General features: G+C 40.4%; 1 protein-coding gene across 10 annotated transcripts in view; it reads right to left on the bottom strand.

Annotated features, from left to right (window-relative positions):
* Positions 1–5,242: 5,242 nt before the first annotated feature.
* usp32 (ubiquitin specific peptidase 32) overlaps positions 5,243–24,821 on the bottom strand; it is a 93,631-nt gene continuing 74,052 nt past the window's right edge. For 3 of the 10 annotated variants that reach the window (XM_030152186.1, XM_030152188.1, XM_030152191.1), the window contains exons 15-34: positions 23,729–23,869; positions 21,621–21,786; positions 19,272–19,426; positions 18,928–19,009; positions 18,726–18,800; positions 18,413–18,551; positions 18,223–18,328; positions 17,422–17,595; positions 16,177–16,351; positions 15,949–16,100; positions 15,255–15,366; positions 14,416–14,618; positions 13,270–13,454; positions 11,989–12,075; positions 11,784–11,904; positions 10,257–10,448; positions 9,956–10,181; positions 8,737–9,188; positions 7,924–8,016; positions 5,243–5,733 (exon numbers count right to left, since the gene is read on the bottom strand). In XM_030152186.1, coding sequence (XP_030008046.1) covers positions 5,560–5,733; positions 7,924–8,016; positions 8,737–9,188; positions 9,956–10,181; positions 10,257–10,448; positions 11,784–11,904; positions 11,989–12,075; positions 13,270–13,454; positions 14,416–14,618; positions 15,255–15,366; positions 15,949–16,100; positions 16,177–16,351; positions 17,422–17,595; positions 18,223–18,328; positions 18,413–18,551; positions 18,726–18,800; positions 18,928–19,009; positions 19,272–19,426; positions 21,621–21,786; positions 23,729–23,869 — 3,210 coding nt within the window. In that variant the 3' untranslated portion in view covers positions 5,243–5,559. Of the gene's footprint in view, positions 5,734–7,923; positions 8,017–8,736; positions 9,189–9,955; positions 10,182–10,256; positions 10,449–11,783; positions 11,905–11,988; positions 12,076–13,269; positions 13,455–14,415; positions 14,619–15,254; positions 15,367–15,948; positions 16,101–16,176; positions 16,352–17,421; positions 17,596–18,222; positions 18,329–18,412; positions 18,552–18,725; positions 18,801–18,927; positions 19,010–19,271; positions 19,430–21,620; positions 21,787–23,728; positions 23,870–24,821 lie in introns of all 10 variants that reach the window. The other 7 variants (XM_030152187.1, XM_030152189.1, XM_030152192.1 and 4 more) reach the window with 4 other exon arrangements.

Here is a 24,821-nt window from a genome sequence, read left to right as displayed (position 1 = left end):
TGGATGGCTGCCAGCAGCGGATCCTTAAACTAACACTGATCTACATGTAAAATGCCTCCAGAATAAAAGTAGTGAAACTTTACCAAGTTTGAGTCACTAATAAAGAAGTCAAAGACACTGGCTGACTGGAGTTTCCAAGATACAGTCGTGGGTCAAAATGTGAAATTCTGAGAAATAATGACAGAATGGATTTACTCAAAAGGAATGTTTGTCTCAGATCTACTTCAAATACATTCACTTTACAGAATTCTGTCTAGTGGAAGATTTAGAAATCTATTCTATAAATGTACATAAACCAATATATGTATAATTAATCAGTCTTTATTTATATAGCACTTTTCATACAGTGAAATGTCGAACAAAGTGCTTGTTGAGCCGCATTATGTAATAAATTCCCATTATGTAATGAAAGTTCAAAATGTAATAAGGTCACGTCATCTTGTAATAAAGCCACATTATGTAATAAACTGACGCATTTTGTAATAAACTACGTCAATGCATTATATAGTAAATTTTTTCACATTATGTAGTAAGTTATTACAATTTGAGAAATTTATTACAAAATGCACTTGACACATTTTTATTTTAAAAAATGTAATAACATGGTTCATGATGTAATAACAATCCAAATTAATATAATTTCAGAGCAATTTAGAAGAAATTAGTCACAGGAGCTACAGGTAATGTAATCAGAACTTTAACCACACAGTTTAAAGATTACTTTAGCACATTACATTTTCCTGAAAATAAAAATGTGTCAAGTGCATTCTGTAATAAATTTCTCAAATTGCAGTAACTTACTACATAATGCGAAAAAATTTACTACATAATGCACTGAGGTAGTTTATTACAAAATGTGTCAGTTTATGACATAATGCGGCTTTATTACAAGATGACGTGATATTCTTATTACATTTTGAACTTTTATTACATAATGGGAATTTATTACATAATGTGGCTCAACAGTGCTTTACATATAAGTCAGTACACACACACACACACACACACACACACACACCCTCCCATATTACCGGTCCTGATACACATAAAGAAGAGCCTGTGCTAATAACATAATAACACATTTTCATATACACTGAAAACAGGAGCTAACCAGCACATCTGTGATTTATTTTCCATTTCATCTTTTTAAAGTATGTAAAATTTTGCACACTTAATCTCTGAGACATGTATTTTCTAAAAAACAAAACAACTTGTAGACTGGTGTAATGTCTGCGATGGTAAATAACTGTTGTTCTACTTCTTTTAAACATATTTATGGAACTTACAGAGTAGTGACTCAAGCCAACTCTGTATGAAAGATACAAATAAACACGTGACGACGCTGTCTTATCGTTTCCTCTGCAGAATTTAATTGTTGCTTGGGTATTTGTTAAGATCAACAGTATCACTCCATATACAACTACAAGTACAGGATTTTGTACAGTTCATATTCAAATACATAGCTTTCATTGGCTTATTTACAAAACACATTATTCTATGTACATGCTTTTCATGTCAGTGCAATGTCACTTTCTTTCAACAAACACCCTTACAAAAGGTTCATTAAATTAACACGTCTGGTTCAGATCGGACAGAAACGAATTAAATAAAAAGAGGCTACACACACCGACAGCTCAGTAGTAGATTGCACTGCCTGCCGACACTCCCAACTAGTTTTGTGAGGTGGGGCTCGAAGAGGAAAGAAGGGCTAAATGTTTCAGCCCTGTGGTTTTACAGGAAACAAGTCTGAAATGAAGCCCGTTTCAGCGTCCAAGCTCCGTTTAGTTTCAATCTAGGTTACAAAATTTGTGCTAACATTTAATGTCTATTTTGCTAGTAGGAGTAGCTTGTTACAGGGCACATTCACCAGCCAGAAAAGGGGGGGGGGGGGGGGGGGGGGCATGACTTGACAGCTATTGCACCTTCAAATTAAGCAAATGTAATGAGGGGTCTTCAGGACACTTTCCCTTTGAGCCGTGTGATGATGTTTCAAGCACAGACACAAACGGAGATGGTCTACAGTGGATGGAAAGCAAAGGGAGGGAGGACGAAGAAGCTGAGCAAGAAGCCAACATAAATAGCACTCATCTGTACATTTCCATTTGTTCAACAAACGTACTCTCAAAGGAAAATAAAGTTCCATTCAGTGACAAATTTCTCCAAAACATCCGGAATGACCGGCTCCTCTTCATAAATACAGCAGCTAAAAAGAAAAAACACGTGAACACAGATGCATCTCCCTGTGATCTAGAAGACATAGTGGCAGAAAGTGTTCAGGAGCCGCTAAACGTCTGGCAGTCTGTTCACAGTGATTAGACCGAGCCCCTGAAAAGAGGAGACTGTCCACAACCGCACTGCTACACATGCAGCGGATACCAAAGCAACCGCAACACCAGCGAGCAGTCCTTCAGCCTAAAGGACCAACAGGAAAGTCTGCATGAAAACAGGACGACGACAGGGATGGGTCGAGTGCTGGACTCAGCGCTGTGCACTTTCACATGTACAGTAACTGAAGCTTTGGTTACACACAAACAGGACATTTACATCAGGTATCAGCTCTAATGCTTTCTCTAAAACCACTCAATATTTGCCAGAGTAAGTGAGTTTCTCTTGAGTTTCAAGAGAAATCTTGAATACACAGCTCGAAGTGAATATTCTGTCTTTCATATACTGGAAAATAAAAACACATTTGTAAAGAAATGATGTGAAATACGCCAGCGGTCCAGATAATTAGCTTAAACTGACCAAGGTAACGCAGTGCCTTTACAGTTACACTTTAGGGCCCTTCCAGAAATTACCACAAGTTATTCACTAGTGAGAGAGGATTTAATTTTGGTATTTCACCAGTTTGTAGTTTGTGAACACATATTTATGTGTACCATACATGTGTAATATCACCTTAAAAGTTCCATAAAATTTGGCAATTATGCAGGAGTCACCTTCAAGACCCTTTTATTTCACATACTGTATTTGATGTGCATTATGGCTGTATTAGAGCCACTGCAGGAAAAAAAAAGACTAAGGGGGGGAAAAAACTAAAATCTCAAAGATTAAAGTCACTAAAACATTATTTTTTCCAAGTTCCAAACTGTGTTTTTTTCTGACTTTTTGCCAACTTTGTGTCAGTGAACATACAATTCTGTCCCATAAATGTCCAAGTTTTTTGATATTTTGTAAATTTGTGACTTTGTTGCAGAGAATTCATTCTTTCGAGTTTTTTTTTTCCTGTAATCTAGTTTTTTTTATCCTTCTCATGAATATGTGACTGTAAATGTGATTACTCATCACATATGTCAGAAACAATACGGCTTTTTTTCTTGAAAATTCATGGCTTGAACTTTGACATAATATCTGCATTTTTTGTACATTTGAGATTTAATCTCAGACTATTTTTTGTTTTTTATCTCATAAATGTACGATTTTAGGATCTCAGAGAATTTTCACATTTCTGATCCATTTACTTTTTTCCCACGACTCACATTTTTCTTTTAGCCGACAGAGTCCTTAATACATGGCTGTAGCAGTGTTCCCTCATTACAGACTGAACCTGGGGTCTTTGTGGTCTATGAAATCCCCATTTTTGTCCATTTGTTTTGATTTCATCTCTGGGGCATGAACAGTATGTGAAAGGCTGTGACAGTGTTAAGGACATAAACCTCTGGCTGTAACTCTGATAACTCTCCCCTCAGCTTTTTAACAACAAAATTGAAAAAATAATATTAAAAAACCCCACAATAAAATAAATCCTTTGTAAAATAATGCATCTGTGTAATTAAAAAAAACTTTTTCTCTTTTGAAATAATGGCACCTGCTCTAAACTAATCCAGATTCTTACTCGAACTGGTTGAGTTGCAGAGAATTGTGGGTACTTGCTGGTCAACATTGCACAAATCACCACTGATATTTGGCAGCTGTGAAAGAAAACAGTTCGGCAGAAATGCCTCGTTTCATGTCGTCATCAGGCATGAATTCCTGACAGGGGAAGAGAAATGTTTTGCTGAAATGTGTCCACCAGGTCTCCTATTAGGAAGCATTTCTTCTTATTATTAATACTGTCACAGGATGTTTAGGAACAGTTGGCCGACAGGGAATGGATGAGGTAGCATATGAGATATATATATATTTTTGTTGACTAGTGACACTATGCTGAAGAGAAGCGCAAATAAAACCTTGGAGAACCGTTTTTAAAAGTGGTCAGGAGTATCCAACCCCGTGTCCATCTGTTGGATCCTAACCTTAAACCAAACAGGTTAGATTCGAAGGCTGGGCGATAAAACAATGGACAGAATTGTACTTTGTGATAAATATCACTGCTGCAATATACATTTATTTTTAGGATTTATTTATTCAGCGAAACACTTGTTCGGTGCTTTGCACTCTTAATTAATTTAAGTCTACCTTCTGTGTCCTGGAGCAGAAAACAGGTTTAATCACTATAATTCCACATCTTCTAAACGTCCCCATGCTCGTCCATTTCATCTTTGACAAACCTTTTACATTGTTTTGTTTGAATCATTGACATCATTCTCATCTCACTCCATTGCTTATGTCTTGTTGAATATTTTTGCATGGTTTCTGTCTCATAGCGTCTTTTATGTCACTTTCATCAAGATTTTTCTGTCTTTTTTACCTCCGAGTCTTTTTTCTCCTTGGTTTTGTCTCATTGCATCTTTTATGTCACTTTGTCTGGTTGAGTCATTCACATCATTTTTATCTCACGGTCTAAAATATCACGTCCATCTTGCTGAGTCTTTACATCTGTTTGTTATGTCTTTTACAAATAATTTAAAAACCACAAATAATTCCCTGCTTCTACAACTTTCACTCAGAACCAAAAATCAGCGTTTGCACTTAAATGAAATGATAATTTGGCATTTATGGTGATAATGAACAGTATGGACTGATATGAACATTTCTTCATACCACTTTGGCCTACATCGCCCAGCCCTTTTTTGACACCATCTTAACTTCACCTGGGAGACAGGCTCCAAAACTCATGGGCTTTGTTTTCACTTGGCATTTAAAAGACAGTCGGATCCATATGTTGGCCTCACATCCCAGCTGCCATTAAATCTGTGGTCTTCATTCTCTTGCAGATATTCAGGATCACATGTTAACAAACAGCTGTGAACGTTCAAGTGATAAATTCACAATAACAATGCCACATCATTTCATGACTTGGCCACACTGGCGTACATTCAGAAATGAGAGAGTATATATTACATGTGTGTTATGGTGATGGCTGTTCACAAAGGGGAAGAAATGACTTGAGGGTTTTCTTTGTTTCGTCAGGCTCAGCAAAGTGCACCAGTTTAGTGCTTTTCACCGGGGCTTCATCGTTGACAGGGCAAACCGTCCAATTCATGGTCACGATCAAGTGTAAAAAGTGCTGCGACACTTCCCTAAGGGCAAAGAGGCCACAGTCCCACTCCGGCCTTTTGCAGTTTGTGAGTAGTGATCAAAGTTATCCGAGCGTCTGGTGCTGCCTGCCGACAAAAGCAGGAAGAAGAAGAAGCGGCGAGCGGGCATAGTGCTGGCTGATGGGAAGACAACATGTGATCACTGGAGGACACAGTACTTCTTGTAGTCGGACTCAAAGTCTTCGTCCATGCTACTGGTGTCGGCCATCTTCTTGCCATCGATCTTTGGCAGGAACTGGGAGTAATTGACACCCTGCTGCTCATAAAACAGGATGTAGGCGGAGTCAGTGTCAATCTCCTCAGAGTGCACTTCCTGTAAATGACAGTGGAGTTGGATTAAACAGGGTCGTCTTACATTCATTCTGAATGCAGTTCGAAAGCTATGTTATTACGACACTGGGTGGTTACTGACATTCTGAGCTGGTTTCATTTCATTTCATTTATTTCACTTATTTATTCATTCCAACCGAAATGATTGGAAAGGAGCAGGATGAAGAAAACTTGTAATCCCTGCCCCTTTCTTCAAACATCTGCTTCCATCAGATAAGTTGCCGTTACAGTTATTACAGTAAACAGTTTACATGATAGTCACTGAAAATAAAACAAATCCAAAATCCATAAGTTAAATTATTTCATTCCATGCTTTTATAAAACTTCTCTATTCTCTCCTTATACAACCTCTTAAACTAAAAAATATTTGTACAGCTCTTCTCTTCCATAGTCAAAGAATTCCACATCCTGACACCCACAACACAAACACACATTTACTTCACATTAGTCTGAACCCTTTTCTATTTCAAATCAAACCTCCTATGTTCTTCATCCTGTGATACTAAAACAAATAATCTCTGCAAATTAGCAAAAGTTTGTTTCTCGCTCTAAACACAATCAGCAATGTCCTTAATTCAGCTAACTCTGTAAACTGAAACAATCCTGATTTAATGAACAACTCATTTGTATGTTCCCTGAAATTAATATTATACATGATTCTTATTGCTCTTTTCTGTCATAAAAACAATGGCTTTGTGTTCCTCATATGTGTTGGCCCATACTTCAACACAATAACTCAAATATGGCAGAATAAGTGAACAATATCACATTCTCATTGCTTTAGAATCCAACACATATTTTGCTTTACCCAATACAGAAGTATTTTTAGACACCTTTTTTTTTTTTTTACAAAAGCAATATGTGGCCTCCAGGAACTTTAGTTTTTTTTCTGATTTCCCCGGCAACTCTAATGCCTTTGTAAAGAAAAAAGATCAAGCTTATGAAGGTACATGGTGAAGCATGCTTAAAACGACTGAATTCATCATTTTCAACCAGCATCAACCAAAAGCTAAATGTGGTGGTCTTGCACTAGATCTCAATGAAATTTCATTTATGACTTTGTAAAAGCAAAGTTACTTTCATAATCCAGTCTATTTTTAAGATGTCATCAAAATTTAAGACTTTCTAAAATCTAACTTCAAGTATTGGACTTTTAACTGTTTTAGACCATGTGAACATACTGTGAAAACAGAGCAGTGCAGATGGGCTGTTCTGCTTTGGCTTCTCAAAGGGAGTTTTCAAGCCTGTAGTTATTTTTCTTGTGCTTTTCTCTGACAGTGATGAATTTGATACATGACACGTCTTTGACTTTTCCCAGAAAATGCAACCTCCAGCCTCTACAGAGAACATCATTCTGTAGGCTGTTAACTGAGAAATTTTAGTTATGTCCTGCCCACACATTAGAAACTTCCTTTCCTTCCTTTGAATGTTTCTGTTTCTGATTAAATGCTTTGGGATGCATAAAAACACACATCTTATTGAATCACCTTACTGAAAGTCTATGTATAGAGTAAAGCTGGGAACTACAGTCACACTGCATTGTTCATACAGGTGCTAGTCTACTTCCTCCTCCTCTTTGATATTGTAGTATTTTGGACAGTTTTCAAACACAGTTATTTGAAGACAGTAGTGGCATTGTACCCGTGGTGCCATTGTACGATAGCATGATAAGTAGAACTTGTCTGCCACCACTATCCATTTGTAAACTACCATTTAATCCTGCATTGTGCAGGTGATAATTTGAGCCAACATGTGAGGCATGAAGGGAAAAGCATTTATTTGTTTGGCCTGTGAAGCATGATTACATTCCTACAGCAGTAGTGAACTGCAGCCTTCACACTGTAGCATTGTCTGCTAGCAGGAGAAATGTCATGAACGGCAGCAGAACCACTTCTGAAAATGGAGTATGGCAGCAGGGATGAAGAATTCAAAGTAGAGAGAGGCTAAAATCTCCCAGCATACCTCACAACATTTGAATATGGACATAAAATTGTGCCTAGTAGACAGTCAGGTCATGTTTCTATTCATTTGGTGAGTTTGGCAGTGATCGGGTCTGTGAAGGCTGAGGAAAACCTGTACAAACGCCCTCCTGTGATGGAACATCGATGGGACACAGAACGTGTGTTATACAGTAGGATGCTCTTAAAGTGCATGGAAGTGTCCTGCTTCTTACCTTGCAGCTGCTGTCATTGTAACAGTACCACTTCTCATTGGGGTTTTTGGCATATGTCACATAGTGGCCACCTCCCATGATTCCTGAATGGCACTGGAGAGGAAAGAGGAAAATGATTCAAACTAGGGATGCAAATTATCGATTAATTCATTAATCATTAGTTGGTTGCCCTTATCGATCGATACACGATTAATTGATAAGTGGCGATTTTCCTGAGAACCTGAATTTCTTTTTCAATACAGTCTATAAGAATAAAAGCTAAATATTGATTATACACTTCATGAAAAAAGCATGTCATATTCCTTAATGACTGATTTATTGAACCATTGGAAACAGTCAGTGTTTCCTGTGGAATTCATCTGTTGATGTGGTGGTGTGTAATGGGGGTGGGTGGGGGTCGGGGGGTGCATGCGTGTGCCTTTCGCCGGTGACTACACCAACCTCCAGGGAAAACGCTCCGATACCGACACCACATTTGTGCGTGTATTTATTCGGGGGGGGTGGGGGGTGCACTGCTCCCACAAACAGACGGTCGGTCTGTGTTTGTCTCCATGTCCATACAGACATTCTAACTCTAACGCCATGATCCGGTTCATTGACCGGCTATCCCAGCCACGGCGTTGCAGCGTGGACAAACAGTCAGCCTTCAGACAGGTGTGGACGGGCGGAAAAGGGCAATTAACCGACAATTAATAATTTAATCGAGCAAATTCTTATCAACAATTAATCGTTAGTCAATTAATTGTTTACATCCCTAATTCAAACCTTTTCTACAGCAGGAAAAGCCTGTCTGTAAAGCCTAATGCTACTCACTGATATTGCATAGAGGTTGTAGATGGCGTCCAGACACATGTTGTCTCTGTGCTGCAGCAGTGAGCTGTCAGGGTCCGTGCTGCCCTCTGTGCTGCAGTCGGAGCCCAGTCCGTTGCTGTCGCCGTTCATCAGAACCACGTCACAGTGGCTGCTGGACGCCTCTGTACCACAGGAGGACTCTGAGCCCGGTGCGTCTGCTGACACAGGGGGGCCCGACCCGGCCGCTGCGCTGGCCTCTGTGTCTGCCTGTGGTGTGCTGTCCCGCGGATCAGCCTCAGGGTTGGCCACCCCGTCCAGGTTCTCCTTGCTGTTGGAGAGGCGGTGTCTGCTGCCCAACTGGGGGAGGCGCAGTCTACCGGGCCTGCGGCCCCCGCTGCCGGTCTTAGGGCTACCGGAGGGGCTGCTAGTCCGGCTGAGAGAAGGTGCTGACTTCCTGCTCGAGGCAGGGGAAGCTGTTAAGAAACCACAGAGTTAAAGACACTTCCTCTGTAACTGCGCTGTGAGCTCCTCTGCTCATTAATGCCTGCAGTAGAACTTTGTAATTTTCTTCCAAACACTTTAAGTACTAGCTGAGCTAAACAAAAGTAGATGGAAATGTTTCCAATCGCTCAAAGAATGAAGCTAGTGTGCAGTGCAACTTTTCTTATGATACTATATTCAGTTGAGTGTGTTAGGGGCTTAGACAGCTCAAAATGAACAGAGGTCATTGGTTTGTCAGAGTAAAGACATAACACTATACATGGAAACTCATGGTCACAAGACTACAGTTCTGGTCAGTTCTCCCTAACAGTACATTTGAAAAATCTATTTCTTTGTGCTTGAGTCCATCTGGTCATTTGGTGCCTACATTTTTGTGTTATCATGGGAGGATATATTTCCGGTTTCCATTTTTTCGGCCGTAAAATGGATAACCTCATGCAAATAACCACTAAAAATAATACCAGTATTCTAAAACCAGGAGTGACATCAAACAAGTTCCACTTATTTGACTCAAAACAACTTTTTAATTTTACTAAGCGCTTAGATTCATGCAAATCTGAGTCAGATTTCACTGCAAATTGTGTGTTTCTATCGCAGATGGAGATAAATCTGTTCCTAACTGAGTGGTGGGTTATAGTCTAAGTTGTAGATATAGATTATATAGTAATATAGTCATTCATCCTTAATGGTTTAAAGTTGTAATTGACTGTAGGAGTGACTTCCACAAATAAATCGGTACCTTTGGGAAGGTTGCAGAATCCTGCCGGGGCAGAGATGGAGGACAGGTTGTCCTCACCGACCCTCAGCAGATCTTCGCTCTCGCTGCGGGAGTGGAGGCAGTGCTGCTCCAGGTCTCTGGGAGCCAGGAAGGCGCTGGGGTCAAAATTCTCCCGCGGAAACTTGACAATCTTCTGAGACTTGATCCAGCGACCGTTCACAAACTGGAAGCGCTTCAGATGGACGATCTGGAAAGGCAGCACAAACAGTTACATACGGTGTTAATGTAGGATCCCCGCTGAGCTCAGTGAGGCAGTACTGACCAGGATGGGCGGCAGCCTCCACAGGTCCAGCTTCTTTGTGGCCAGCCGGTGGGTCTTGCACTTGGAGCAGTAGTAGAGCTCGTCCTCTCCCAGCTCCTCCTCGCTGGTGAAGGCCTTCAGACAGCTGTCCAGACTGATGGGCTCAGCCTGGGCCCGGCGGGACTGCTCCACACTGCAGTGCTCCTCCACAATCTGCAGGAAAACCAAGAGGCTCATTACACTGCACAACAGCAACACATTACCAGCAGCCTGTTCTGATCAACAGGGAAAAATTAATGGGAAGAGCTGAAGCAGGTATCACAGATATTGAACATTTCTGCACGCTTCACTATAAGTCTGTGTGATACAGCCCAACATTTATCCCCATACAAGTCATTTCACATCCCCACACATACAAAACAAGATTTAGCACATTTTCTGTAAAATGAATGCATGACTGGATAAATGAATGAATGACCACAAGGAAAAACCCATTTCATGTTCCCTTACTTGTATGTGATTCTTTTTTAATTTTCAGGTGAACATTTCAAAATCCAAAGTATCAATGTTGAAAATTAAAAAAGGTAAATAGAAAACACTTTTTGACTATGGTTTCAAACTAAATGAATCAAAGCCTAATTTGCGACTGTCTCTGTTTGACATGATTCTTGTGTGGCCGGTAGATGACACTACTGTTGTTTGAGTCTGTTGTGGGGGCTGATCTGTGGCTTCATTCTCTAAGTAGATTTTTCTGATCTGTGTCAGAGTTTCATTTCATTCATACTAAAACCATGACTGTGAGACAAAAGGAGACGATCTTTCAGGTACCACCGCCTCATTTTCTCTCTGCTGGTCAGAATCCTTCTCCTGTTCAGAACGACCCTCTTATGTCACATATATGTGTTATATGTCATGTGGACAAACACCAAGCATCGTTCCAAAGATGAAAAAAGATAAAGTGATGAAATAAATGTCACAGCATGTCACACAAACCTAGTTCACTGATTTCCACTTGTGTATAAAGTGACAAATCAGCTGTCTGTACAGGTTCTGCTAATAACTGCATGGTATATAAGCCATATTTCTAAAGTTAAAATGCAGTTACAGCACTAAGAAGGGGTGGAACAGGATATATACATAATTTACTGCAACTAAGACACTAACATCTTTTACCTAAAACAGGCAGATTTACAAATATGTTTGTATTTTCAGCTTGGCACACAGTGATAAACTGGCTGATAAAAACAGCCCATCTTATGTTGCCATTTTCAGAGCCTGAATCTCAGACTCACTGTTAGTTTGCTCTGAGACTGGACTGACCATTAAGCAACTCTATAGTGCCCCTACGTGGACACACTCAGAACTGCAGCAATCTGTCCAAGTGCTTATCTGCAAACCTGCACAATTATACAAGGACCGAGTGCACTGCATTGATTCAAACCCTGCTCCTGAATGTGTGGGCAGATTGGATTAGAAAAGCAGCCAGCTTAAATGTCAGTAGGACTCAGGAGGAAATGTGCCAGTGGAGAGGAGGTGTGCATGTCTCACCCTCTCCTGGGAGGTCTGGTACCGAAGGTGAAGAGCGGTGGGGTCCCAGTCCACAGCGATGTATGCATTTCCCACAGACGCTCTGTCCTCTGTACACTCTACTGTACAGCCTCTGCAGAACCTGCAAACACACAGTCATTGTGATCCAAACCTTGTCTTGGAAAAAACTATGACAATCAAATGAAAATGCAGAATTTAGTCATACCTGTACCAGGGGCACCATGCACAAGAGTTGCCATCCTTACCCACAACCCGTAAAGTGAAGGGGTACTGGTAACCCATACTGTCATCACTGCAGGTCAAAAAAAAACCAGATAAGTAATTAGCATTGTGAGCGTTTGTCATGCCCGTCATTATAACGTCATTATAGTGCAGAGATTTACTAGATAGCAGTGATTGTTTTAAATTTAGTGGCATGGAGTGATTTGGCTGGAGGTAAAATTAACACCTGGATATGGATCAGGTTCTAGATAACTGATACTGATCAGCACAAAGCGCTCCTAATCAGCATCACTGGCTCAATCCCAATTCTCCACTTGCTCCTACCATCCTGTGTTCTGTGTCCTCCTGTGTAAGGTAGGGTGTCACTGTCTAATTTCTTTGGAGGATCAAGAGATTACCTGGCCCTCAAAACAGAGTGATAGGAGAAAATTCCCAGGATTCTTTATTAACTACTGCATCTCCACAAATACTCATTTTAAAATCCACTGGGAGATATTAATGCTGATACAAAGGACTGTGTAAGTGTATTATTACGGCAAACAGAAAAATCTCTATTCACTCTAGAGCTGAAATGATTAATCAACTCAAAGTGATCCAAAAAAATCATTCAACCACAATTCTCCTGAATCAAAGCTTTGTTTCCTTCATTTCTCTGCTGCTAAACATTGGTTCCACTATTGTGTTTCACACGGACGCTTATTGTGACGCACAAAGAAGCTTCAATTCAGGAAAACTGCAATAGAATATTTCCTCTCAATCAATTCGAGTCGATTAATCGAATCGTGAATTTTTGCATTGGCTTCAAGCACCTAATCGATTAATCGTTTCAGTTCTAATTCATCATGTCAATAGGCCTCATGTAAATGATGATTTGTGGGTGACAGTTATTTCCCTATCTTCTGCATGAAGCCTGAAAAAGAATCAAGCAGCAGCAAATTTTCCACCTTACCCCACTCATCAGGCAGATATCTTTCTGTGCAGGGCGAGACTAAATTGGGTTTGGATCACATTCAATCAGAGGCCTTTAATCTCTCCATTTCGATCTCTGTCAGCTGTTTAAAGAACCTATGCCAACCATCAGATAAGAATCCATATTTTTATCTAAAACAGAAAGGATGTGTTTGGCCTAGCCTGGTGCTAAAGTAGAAGTGGAGGACACTGCTTGTTGAGCTCCAATAAAATAAAACAACCTGTGTCCACTTCTTAGCTCATTCAACAATACATCCAAGAGTTATTTGTGTGACGGACAGGCCTGGCAGCGTACCAGTCCTGGGCGTGGTTGCTGGCTTCTTGTGGTGGCAATGGGCTGGCCAGTCGGGACACCTGGATCCATACAGCGTCGTACAGGTCCTTCTTACTAGTGTGGACAGTGCAGGGAACGATGAGCGGCATCCCGAAAAGACTGGGCCTGTTCTTCTGAGCTGACAGGAAGTAGAGCTCTGTGCGCATCTGAAGGGGAAGAAAACATGTAAATGTAAAGCATGTAAATTGTGCTGAGAGTCCAGACTAGGGCATTAGTGACTCCAGATTTTTTCAGATCGACTTATTTGTCAATAAAGTCGAAGTCGAGTCGACTTGCCGTATGATGACATCACATTGACAGCGAAGGAACAACACAGACACACAGCTGTTCAACAATGAACAACCTGTACTAACGTTCACTGGAACATTAACAATATACAGTAAAGAGCAGAATAAAATACTGGAAAGACACAAGCATCAACAGTCCTTCTCAGACATTTAACCAAACCAAAACATAGGCTAACACCTGGAATTTTCTTTTAAATTTAACTGAATAACATAAAGTGAGAAGAGGTTAAGACAGCGGCAGAAAAGACACACAGCATGTGAGAGAAAAGAGCGCATCATCTTCATGAAATAAATGAACTGAACAAACCACACTGGCTGTCCAAAATATTATTCAGTCTTGGTGGTGCTTGCACGGTTCACAGAACATTACTGAGACAACAGTTTTTCTAGATCACAGTCAGTTTAGTTCCCACTCTGAGTCATCTTCTTCCTTCAGTCTTGGCCTTGCACTAGTGATGCGCAGGTGTTTTGTTTTTTTTTTAACCCGATTTGTGGAATTTTTTGACCCGCCCCGCAAATGAAGTGATATTTTTTGGACTCGCACCGACCCGACCCGAGTCAGCTGATCCGCTCATCACTACCGCTCACTGCACTCCATGTTTTCATGTATAAAGATGAAAGTATCGACATGCGCTGAATGACGGCTTGCGTGCTGTTGGGTGATGGAAGGGAGAGAGAGAATAACACACGACTAGGTGACTCCTCCAAAGTAACGTCGCCTTGTGCCACAGACGTCGACGTGTCAACAAACCGACTTTTCAGTAAATGCCCTAGTCCGTACATATTCTGAAAAAGTGGAAATCAGATGTAGAGATCTCACCATCTTCCTGTGCATGGCAATGATGTACCCAATGAATGGGCTCTCCTGCACTGGTGTGACGTGTCCGTTGGCGACCCCGTTGGGCAGCGGCGTGTCTGGGCTGCATGGCACCATGGTGTTGGGTCCGCCGTTGGGGATAAGGATGGGCTGATTTCCCAGGTGCCCATTAGCAGCTGAGCCGTTGGCTATTGGAGTGATATCTATCGAGGGATAGGAGAGCACATGCCAGGGTTTCTGCAAGCTTCAGTTTAAATATGACACTTTAAAAAGACTACTATGAATGCAACTTAAAATCTACTTCATATCCCGTCATGTTGGGATCTTTGGTCATACTTCCAATGTGATGATACAAGTGTTTACTGGTGGCTTTTGACAGGGGCTTTATGTGTTTCTGAATTCTTGTGCAATTTATAGGACTTTATACCATAAGCACCGAATTTCTTGCACAAGAGGTAGTCATTATTTTCAATAGACACTAAGAAACTACTTTAACCTAGTGTTTCAAGTAGTTACCCCCCATTCACCACATACTAGCTGAGTATGCTCTCATAAATTCGGATCAGGATGGACAGTTTGTGTTAGTGGTTACACGTGCCATGTTGGCTTAATTTTGCAGCTTTGTTACCATGTTGTCAATAAACAGAAACACATTTGATAAAGACAGAAGTTAATGCAGGTTTATTAAAGTAAGGCTAACATGATAATTACATTTTGTTTTAAATCAGGCATTTCAGATCTTCTATAAACTTGTAAGAAGCTTGACCCAGTGACTGGCTGCTCACACACGTGGCTTTAACCCATGGGGATTAATGTACGAAGTGTGACTAGGCCAGGCTTACCGGTCAGGGTGGGTGAAGTAAGTGATGTAGGTGAACCCGGCACTGGGACCTCAAAAGCACACAGGAAACCGTTGACAGATAGGCGGACCTTCTGGTTGTCCTGAGGGAAGTTCTGAACACCAAACAAAAGGAGGTCACAGGGAGGTTTTTGCATTACACGCTACACCAAAGAAAAGAACGAGGCAATTCACATGGTCTATGCAGGAACATCACAGTGCTGAATGATATATCATACTACAATTATGATTATTTAATTTCTGTTTCTATTTTTTTTGCCACATTTAAGTCTATTCACAGCCCCTTCTCACCTGCTCACTTGGCATTTCCTTAATTATTTTGAACATAAAATAGAAATGCTGAATTTTAGCTGTAGAATGCTGGTAATGGTTAAAGGATAACTTGCTTTACTGTTCCTGCAGGGACAACTGGTCTCTGTGTTTTACCTATTCCAATGCACACACAGTACCTAGCATTAACATTAGCAATTAGCATTAGCACATTAGGAGCAGTGAGCTGCCATTGAAGGTGCTGGGACCAACTCCAGATCTTCATCAGCACCTAAAAACAAACATAGTTCTCCTGACAGTCCCTGCTGGACATTTACAGTGGACAGAGACAGGAAACAGGAGAAGAGACAAGAGGCCTGAACTGGAGAAAGCGTGCCACATTTTTTTTTAGTTGGAAGGGTGAGTACCTTGATGTTGGAGGTATGAACCTCAGCCAGTAGGATTTGTTCAGGCTTCAAGCTGCACAGTTCACTCAGCTGTTTCTTCAGCCCAGTGTACTTCTCATCCATATTTAACCTCAGGCCATATCGAACAGGGGTAGATCCATCCAGTTTGATGACTGTAAACACAACACATAACATGACTCAGCCTTGTCTTTTAAAGCCTTTTCCCCGTGTCGTCGTCCTCCTCCTTACCTGTGATCTCCAGATGCATGGAGCTGTCCATGGGCAGAGGCAGGGAGAGGAAGTTGAAGGGGTCGAAGCGAGCGCTGATGTGGCCGCAGGTCTTACACTTGACCTGGGATTTGAGCTGACCGTGGAACAGATCCACCACGATGGAGCGGTTCCTGCGTAGATGGTTCTCCCATGCCTTTAGGGTGGAGCAACGCACACACACAAAACACACAAACACATGAGCAGAGTGGTGTGATCACACAACACTAGTCCTGTAAATCCCTGCCTTCAAGACAAACAGAAAACAAACATCAATACAGACTGTTCAGTGACTTAGAGGAGTGCTTAGCTGTTAGACTGGAGGCCATCGACTGCTCTCTCTTCTATTCAGAACGATGCCATGTGCTACATTACAACCCCAGTGTTAAACCACTCTGTTGTCCTAATTTCAGTCACTGCTTGGACACGCATCAAAATGACAAAACTTCTCCTTTTCCTCCTTTCTGAAACCACGTCATGAAAGCAGAACAAACAAATAAACATGCTAAGGATGTGCGTATTTCAGTGCAGGTATGAATGTAAGACAATGCGTGGCAGGCCACACAACACATTTCCACTTAATAATAGTTACAAATGCCTAACAGAAGTCAAATGTGTTAAAATGAAGTGTTCTTTTTGCGCAGGAAAGGCTGATCCTGCATTTGTGGATGTATCCATGTACTGCAGCAACTGATATAAGTCTGCCATAGTAATCCTGAACCTGATTCTATCACTTACAGATAAATGACAGTTGTTTTATTTATTACATCTGAGTGTGTTCAGCTTGTTCCAATGCCCTTTCCTCCAGATTCATTCATCTTTTTATTCTGTGCTGCACTCTAGCTGGTGACATGTCCAAATCCTACAATACTTTATTTGAATAGCATTACTTTTAAACTTTTCACTACTTTCCCCACATATCTGAGGACAAATTATTGATCATCGATCCATCTTTGCCCCTGAAGGACCAGGCCTTTCCTGGCCACTGTTGTACCAAATTGTCTGTCACTGGCTGTTTCAAATCACATCATTATTAAAATTTTAACACAATTACTCATTACCTGAATATACATTTTCATGTCAGACACACATTGACTTGTTGCAGCATAGGTGTTTACTGACCATCTTAACCATGGCTCTGGTGCATTGAAGTGTCTGAATTGGGATTGTGAGCCCATTCCAGAGCATTTGCCATAACAGTATGGTAACAGTGGACTTAACACTGACCTCAGAAGCCACCTCCCAGTCAGGACGGCCATCACTGTCCTTCAGCTCCACGTATGGCTTCTCGTGGACTCTGTTCAGATCTTCGTGGAGTCCGTCCAGCAGAAAGGCCAGCAGCTCCTGGGAGTCCTGCTGCTGGAACCCGTTAAAGCGTGGGGCGTACTTTGCTATTGTCCACTGAGGAAGGAGTAACAACATTTCTTTACATGATTAAAGTGTTTTTAAATGGACAAAAGCCGTTTAACTGTCGAGTAATTGCAGTACACTTTTGAATTATTGCAATAAAGCTAATATAAGTAAATGTGAATTAGGGTAATTTCCATCGACTGGTAAAAAGTAAAGAGCAAGACTGTGTAGTGTCATCAGAAGGTGGTGGCAGAGGCCAAATATGCACTACGGTATTAAACTGAGCAGAAGAAGAGGTCCTACATATTGGGACATTCCATCACTGTTTTCCATCTAAAATGGCTGTGATGTTTTTTTCACAGATGACACAGAGGAATAATTTGAGTTTACACTTGCAGCACAAATGTTACACAAGTACCAGCTATGTTTTTCACTCCATGTAATTTCTTAAATGTACATTACAGCACAATTTTAAAAAATATCTTTCAAAAACCACTTCAAGCATTTTTCTGAAATTATGGATGGATTTTTATTTGGTCTGTGTTAATCCCTTCTTATGTATTACATCATAAAATCATAAAACTATGCTGTGGAAACTAACAATACCACTAAAATGATAATGCACCTTTTAAACTTATTGCTTCATCTATAGAAGGGGTATTTAACAAAGTTGCCCACCCTGAGTTTGAGCGGAGCTACATTCTTCTGCGTTCCACTCCATAGCTCCATCACCAGATCACCGTAACACTTGGCCATGTGACCTCGCATCCCAATGGGGTTGGTTCTGTAAAGTACCAGTTTGTTATCAAGAATTCAGGAGAATTCATAATTGCAGTATTTGGACCGTTTGCTGACGGTAAACTGGCACCTGTTGAGCTCGTAGAGGTGTCTCCCTGAGATGAAGTAGTCTGTCAGAGGCTTGGTGTTGCTCACACACTGGATACTGGAGTTCATGAAGCAGGTGTTGCCAAGGTTACTAAGGCCAGTGGCTCCTTTCTCTGTCGGGACTGCGGTGAAAAATAAGGACAAATGAGTTGGACCAGTGTGTCATGAGATAACTTTTGTTATGATTTGGTGCTACATAAAATTTGATTGTTTGACTGATTGACCAGGACAACTCTTTTGTAAGTAGTTAAAGATGGTGACATCCATGTTTTCAGACCTCCAGAGTTTCAGCGTACCTTTGTGTCTGTCCATCTTACTGCTGTTCGCGATAAATGACATTTCCTCAGGCCAGCTCATGTCTTTGTTCCTGACTGAGAAGAAGAGAAAAGGATTCCCTCAGTGGACCATTTTTTCTTAGATTTGAGTTAAATTATCTGTCAGTGTCAGTTTCTGTTCAGGCTTCTACGATTTATGAAGAGACAGAGAGGCATTTTATACCTTCAATCACTAGCTGCTGCTCATCATGAATCTTCAGACTTTCAAGTGTGTGATCTTCATCGTCCAGGAGGGTGAGGTAGTTCTGCGGGAACGTGAAACATGTTGAATCATCAGTGGAGCTTCTGATTAAGACTATGCTCAGTATAGCTACAGTATATAGCTACTCAGGGGGACCCCTACTGACCTCCTTCTACCCCTGTCCCAGATTAAGTTAGTGACACTGATGAAATACTTACTGACCTATACTTGGTATCCGATTAAAGTCAGACATGAACCTAAGTCAGTGTGTTACATGGCAGATGTGTGTGTTCCAGTGGAGCTGTGTGTCCAGCTGAGCTTCTCACCTCACTGTTGTACAGCCACAGTCTCATGTCTTCTTCCTTGATGCGGAGCCTCTGGGACAGGTACAGGTGGATGTCTTTGATGGTGCCCATGCGGCTGAAGCAGCCTGTGTATGCCAACACCCTCTTCAGAGGGGCATTGGGGGATGGCACACTTCCTGCTAGGGCACACAAAGAGAGAGACAAGGTGATTTCAGCAAGTAACTCAAACACTCTGCAGTTAATCTCATATTCAGTGTCTTTTTCTCTGGATTTAAACTCATTTAGAAGTCCTTGTGTTTTAAAATACAATTAAAATAATCACTTGTTTGCTTGAAATCTGATTTGTTTCTATATTTTTTTTACTTCTATTGTCTTCTTTGCAGGCTCACAGATGCAAACAATCACAACAGGACATGTCGTGCACCCACAAAGCCCATTTAATATTCTGTTTACTGAGGATTAGTTGTAAGGAAGCAGCAAGAAAAGGGCAGATTTGATTGGTCAATCAACTTAGTGTATTTAGTGGACTCAAGATAGGATTAAATCAAATACAAACCAATCAATATTAGTCCTGTTAAATGACATTTTAAGAACATCAATTAGCTGAGATTGATTTCAAACTGATCAATGTGATTTGAATATCTGATTTCCATGTGACTGTTTTCTATCCACACAGCCTTGTTATTCAGTTACACCACAAAACTAGTGCACTGACAATAGTGCAGGCTATCAGGAAGACATTATGTGGGAAATGATGCATGATCACATCCATATTAGACATTAGACTCATGCCCAGAGGAGGTACATTGCCCAGCAATGACAAGGTGTTACTCAGACAGAGTATGAGTCACGACAGAGGCCACAGCTCCTCTGGGACTCAGGTCTGCGCTGTGGACAGAAACCTGATACCATACCCTGATTGAGAGCAGTGCTCTCATGTTGAGTGCTGATGCCAGCCTGATTGGGGAGACTGTTTGAGTTCCTACTTTTTGCTTTGTCATCTTGTTGAAGTTTTTGCAGAGAGGCACTTTCTGTTTATAGTCATCCATTATGTGCATTTAGACCAAAAGCAAACGGATAATAAACACAGGGATGAAATCCAGCTACAGTTAAATAAGAATATATTTAATGGACCTATATATAGCATTTCATTTGTGAGAAAAGTGAAAGGGACTGAAATTAAATGGCTTCATTAGCTGACAGCCTATAGAAACTACATTATATCTGTATTCAAGCAGCTGCCTTCCATTTTGGTGATGGAGGTGACAGTTAAGTGTGCCAACTATGAAGGGCAACTCAAGTCCTGAGCTTTGGATTCATTCCATGACTATTTGGCAGTAAGTCAGGTGGTGAACATATTTCCAACACAGAATATTTATGACATGGCATACATTTTATATGTATATATGTACATAATAATAATAATACACATACCTACATAGAGAGAGATAGAGAGAGAGAGAGAGAGAGAGAGAGAGAGAGAGAGAGAGAGAGAGAGAGAGAGAGAGAGAGAGAAGAAACCACCCCAAACCACTTCTCTATAAAGGGGCCATACTGACGGTCATATATTATAAGATAATATACTGATTACAGACAAGTACCTCATGTAACCTTTCTTCTAAAAATCTTAACTATCACTTCAGTAATTCTCGTTACATAACTGTGACAAGTCTTTGGTGACTGGATCAAGAAGTCTAAGAATTCCTGTGAGACTGGAGGAAACACACCTTCTTTGTGTCTGCACTGCTGGAACTGAGATGAATCATGAAATCCATAACACACACAGCTCTGATCACTGTCCAACATCTCATTGTAGTTGCTGGTCATGTCTGTTGTACAGCGACAGTAACACCGTTATACCAACCACTGGCAAATGATTGTCATTTTAGTGTCTCTACTGAATATGAACAAAAAAAGCCAGTGAAGGTGCAGTGTATAGTTCTCAAGGGACTTCCCTTTAGCTACACTTTGTCAGCAGCATTTTCATGATGAATATTATACATCATAACACAAAGCTCGCATCACATAGTTCTGAGCTGATAAATATGTTTAGACTGAGACGCATTTAGCAGTTGAGTTTTTTCTTTTGGCATCAGCATTGGTTTGGATCATAACTTTATACTTTAAGAAGCGCTGTCAAAACTAATCCCTGAGTCTTAAGGTCTGTGCAGATAGAAAAGGTTTGAATTCTGGAACTTTTAGAGAGGTCAGCAGTCATTCTTCGTGAGCTGTTCATTCATTCCACAGCCCACTCGAGAGCACTGCCCGGGTTGATCAGTCCACTCAGTGAGGATTAAAAAGGGGATGCAGGGCTGTTCAGTGAAGCTTTTGTCGACAGCTTGCTCCACTCTTGCTGCAGGCTTACGTTACCTCTTGGTGGGGGGAAATACGGTGGAAACATTCGCAGGCTGGTCATACCCATATTGACCCAGATGTTGGACTGAGGGGAGCGGGTGGCGGGCTGCTGGCGGAGGAAGAGCAGGTACCGGGGGAACAGCTCCAGCTCGGGTTGGCCCGTCTTGCTCTCAATGATTACCTGCAAAAGTGGGGGTGGGGGGTGTCAAGTCATTGCAAGGTTATACAAAAAAACTTTTACCAAGTTAAGATCACAAGTTTCCAGGAAAAAAGGAACATACAGGAAGTATATTTCTTCTCTTTAATCTCCTTCTGCCTGATGTGTATTTTCACTCTTTTATGTCACTGTTTTTTTAAGATATATTTATTTGGTGAGTGAATACTTTTCCTGTCACTTTGACTGTTCATATCATCCAAGGATATCAGGGTCACAACTTTTCACAGCAAAGGTAATTTATCAATTGGTATGTCTACAAAAAAATGTTTTCACACACTTAGCTTGCTAATACAGCACAATATAAGACATATGTCATGATAGACTGCCTTTGTTTTGTCTTTGAAAAAAACTGAATGATATTGTTTGATGCTGATTCCACTTTTTTGTCCTGCTGACTTTTAGAAGCTTACTTGAATAATCACATCATCTTAAACATGAATGTAAGTAGTGTTTGTTTTTGCTCACTCTTACTGGGTGAATATCATGTCATGAAAATTGAAAGAAATCTTTAAAAAGGTTGAAACTCAGTGTCTGAAAACCCTCAAATTCAATAATAAAAAAAGGTGTTTAAGACCTGCATTATGGTTTGATTTATTCCTCAAAAGTGCAGCACCCTCTTAGCAGTGTTACTCCAACATATCTAATAAGTTTTATTCCTCTCCTGGTGTTGAATTTTGTTTTCTGGGTTTGAAGTGGTGATCTGAAAACCTGGTGCACAGAGAACTTCTGAAATGTTAAGCTTCTTTTGCAGATGAACTTTTGCATTGGAATTGCAGATAGTTCTACAAAATGTGTGTGTTGCCAAATCAGTTCTAAAAGATCTTTATACACAACTGTGAGCTTGTGTGTTATTTCTGGCAGTGTTGTCTCACAGCTCAGGTCTGAGACTTCTTCGATAAACGACATGATATTCACCCCATACACTAAAACTAAGTCTTAATTATTTCTTATTGCACTGTATGTCTTATTCCATTGTAATTCTGGAGCACTATACTTCTTAATTATTTGAACGATTCTTTCCTTCATCATATTTCCTTTTATCTTAACGCACTCTGTATTCTTTTTTTAATCTTCTAATCTTTTGATATATTCTGTATCTTGTATTGAACTTCAATTTGTTTGAATTACCTTTAGGATGGTAGGAAGTATGCTATATAAATAAACTTGCACTGTCTTGTTTTTGTAAATGATTTAAGTCATGTGTCTATAAACCCTTCCTGTAAAAATCACTCAGTTCTTTCAGTCTTGTGACAAATGAAAACTGGAGAAAGTTAAGAGTGATTCATGTTTTTAAGTCCACACTCGGCTCTTAATAGTCTGGTGTGATGAGAACATTGTTCTTCAGGTAGGGTTCCTACACGTTTCTACAAGTTAAATTACAACCTTTTTAAAACTACTTAGAACAGAATGTAACGCCTATTTCACCGTCATACTGCCAAAAATTTGTGACTCTTAGAACTTAGGAAAATATATTTATTTACTCAATGCCTTGATTCCCACCATTACAGGTCATTTCTCATCAGCGGGTGCAAAGTTAACAATAATTGGTTCCTAATTTCACTATAAATTATCAGGGTGGAATGGGTGGAACTGAGTAGACTGATGTTACTTTCTTTGCAATGTGGACATTTAACAGACGCATTTAAACACAAAACAGCGAACAGAATTGTGGAAACATAACTTAAGACCCACCATATCAAATTGAATACCTATAAAGACCTTTTTAACATACTGAATGCAGGTTTGTAAATTCAAGACTTTTAAGACTTTTTAAGACCCCGTGGGAACCCTGTTCAAAGTTTGTGCTGCATCCTTAATGTATGAAAAGTGCTATATAAATAAAGATTAATTGATTGATTGATTGAAAGTTTTCTATGATGGGGACACTGTGCGTGGTCTAACTCACCGGTCGCGGTAGGCCGAGGTTGGCACCGTACCAGTGGTAGAGGGCCCGCCACACCGGCTCTGGCACCGTCTCAAAGTCTCTACCAGGCACCAGCTGCAAGGAGCGCTTCAGCCTGCCACCTTCCAAGGTTAACGTCGGAGCCTGCAGGGGTACAAAGGTCACCATTCGGATATGAGCTCAAAAGACACTATTCTGCCAGATTGAATTAAAGATAATAGACAGAGACAGTGTCCTCATGCTTTGCACACGCTGGCAGGCTGCCGTCATTAAAGTCGAATGCAGAGATAAGACAAAAGAATAAGGAAGCACCATCTGGTCCATGACTGTTTGCCAGCGGAGGAGGAGTGCTTCCTAATTAGTCTCAGATCATTTATATGTCAAACATGAGCTCTGAAATAGATAATGGCAATCTTCTCACACATTGTTGTATTTTTGTACTACAGGCTGAAAACTCAGAAGTAAGCAAGCAAAAGTTTGACTTCATCTTTCAAAGATCTGGATCACATCTAACTTATTAATGTATTGTCTTTTGATCTCCGCGTCACCTTTTGATCCCTGTGAACAGATGAGTTGAGTTTAGAAAGCAAATCCAACACTGCAAAAATCTAAATCTTGCCAAGTGCATTTTTCTGATTTCAAGTCAAAATATCTCATCACACTTAAAATAAGACACAATCACCTAAAGAGTAACTTTTCAGTGAGATATCGGAACTTATTTTTAGACAATAGATCTTGAAAACTTGTTTCAAGAAATCTTACCAAGATAATTTTCACATGTTCCATAGGCAGACTTTTTTTTGCTTAATTCAAGATTTTTTATTTTTTTTGCTTAATTCAAGCAAAAAAAATCAGATTTAGATTTTTTCCAGTGAAAGAGAATGTCTGCCACAGATGACCTTTGTCAAACTAGGCTGTTGTAATGTTCCACACCAAAGCAAACCTTGGAACAATATGAAACCTCTCAAAGTTAAGTTAAATCTAGCAAAATATTCCAGTGAGTGACCTTTGCTCTGACTGTGTTTTTTTTTTACTATTTTTACCATTACACTTTTTTTTTTTTTAAGTTTGTGGATACCGCTGGAAAGTGTAAATT

Source organism: Sphaeramia orbicularis, chromosome 13 (assembly GCF_902148855.1).
Source record: "Sphaeramia orbicularis chromosome 13, fSphaOr1.1, whole genome shotgun sequence".
NCBI lineage: Eukaryota > Metazoa > Chordata > Actinopteri > Kurtiformes > Apogonidae > Sphaeramia > Sphaeramia orbicularis.
This window is presented reverse-complemented; position numbering and strand designations above follow the sequence as displayed.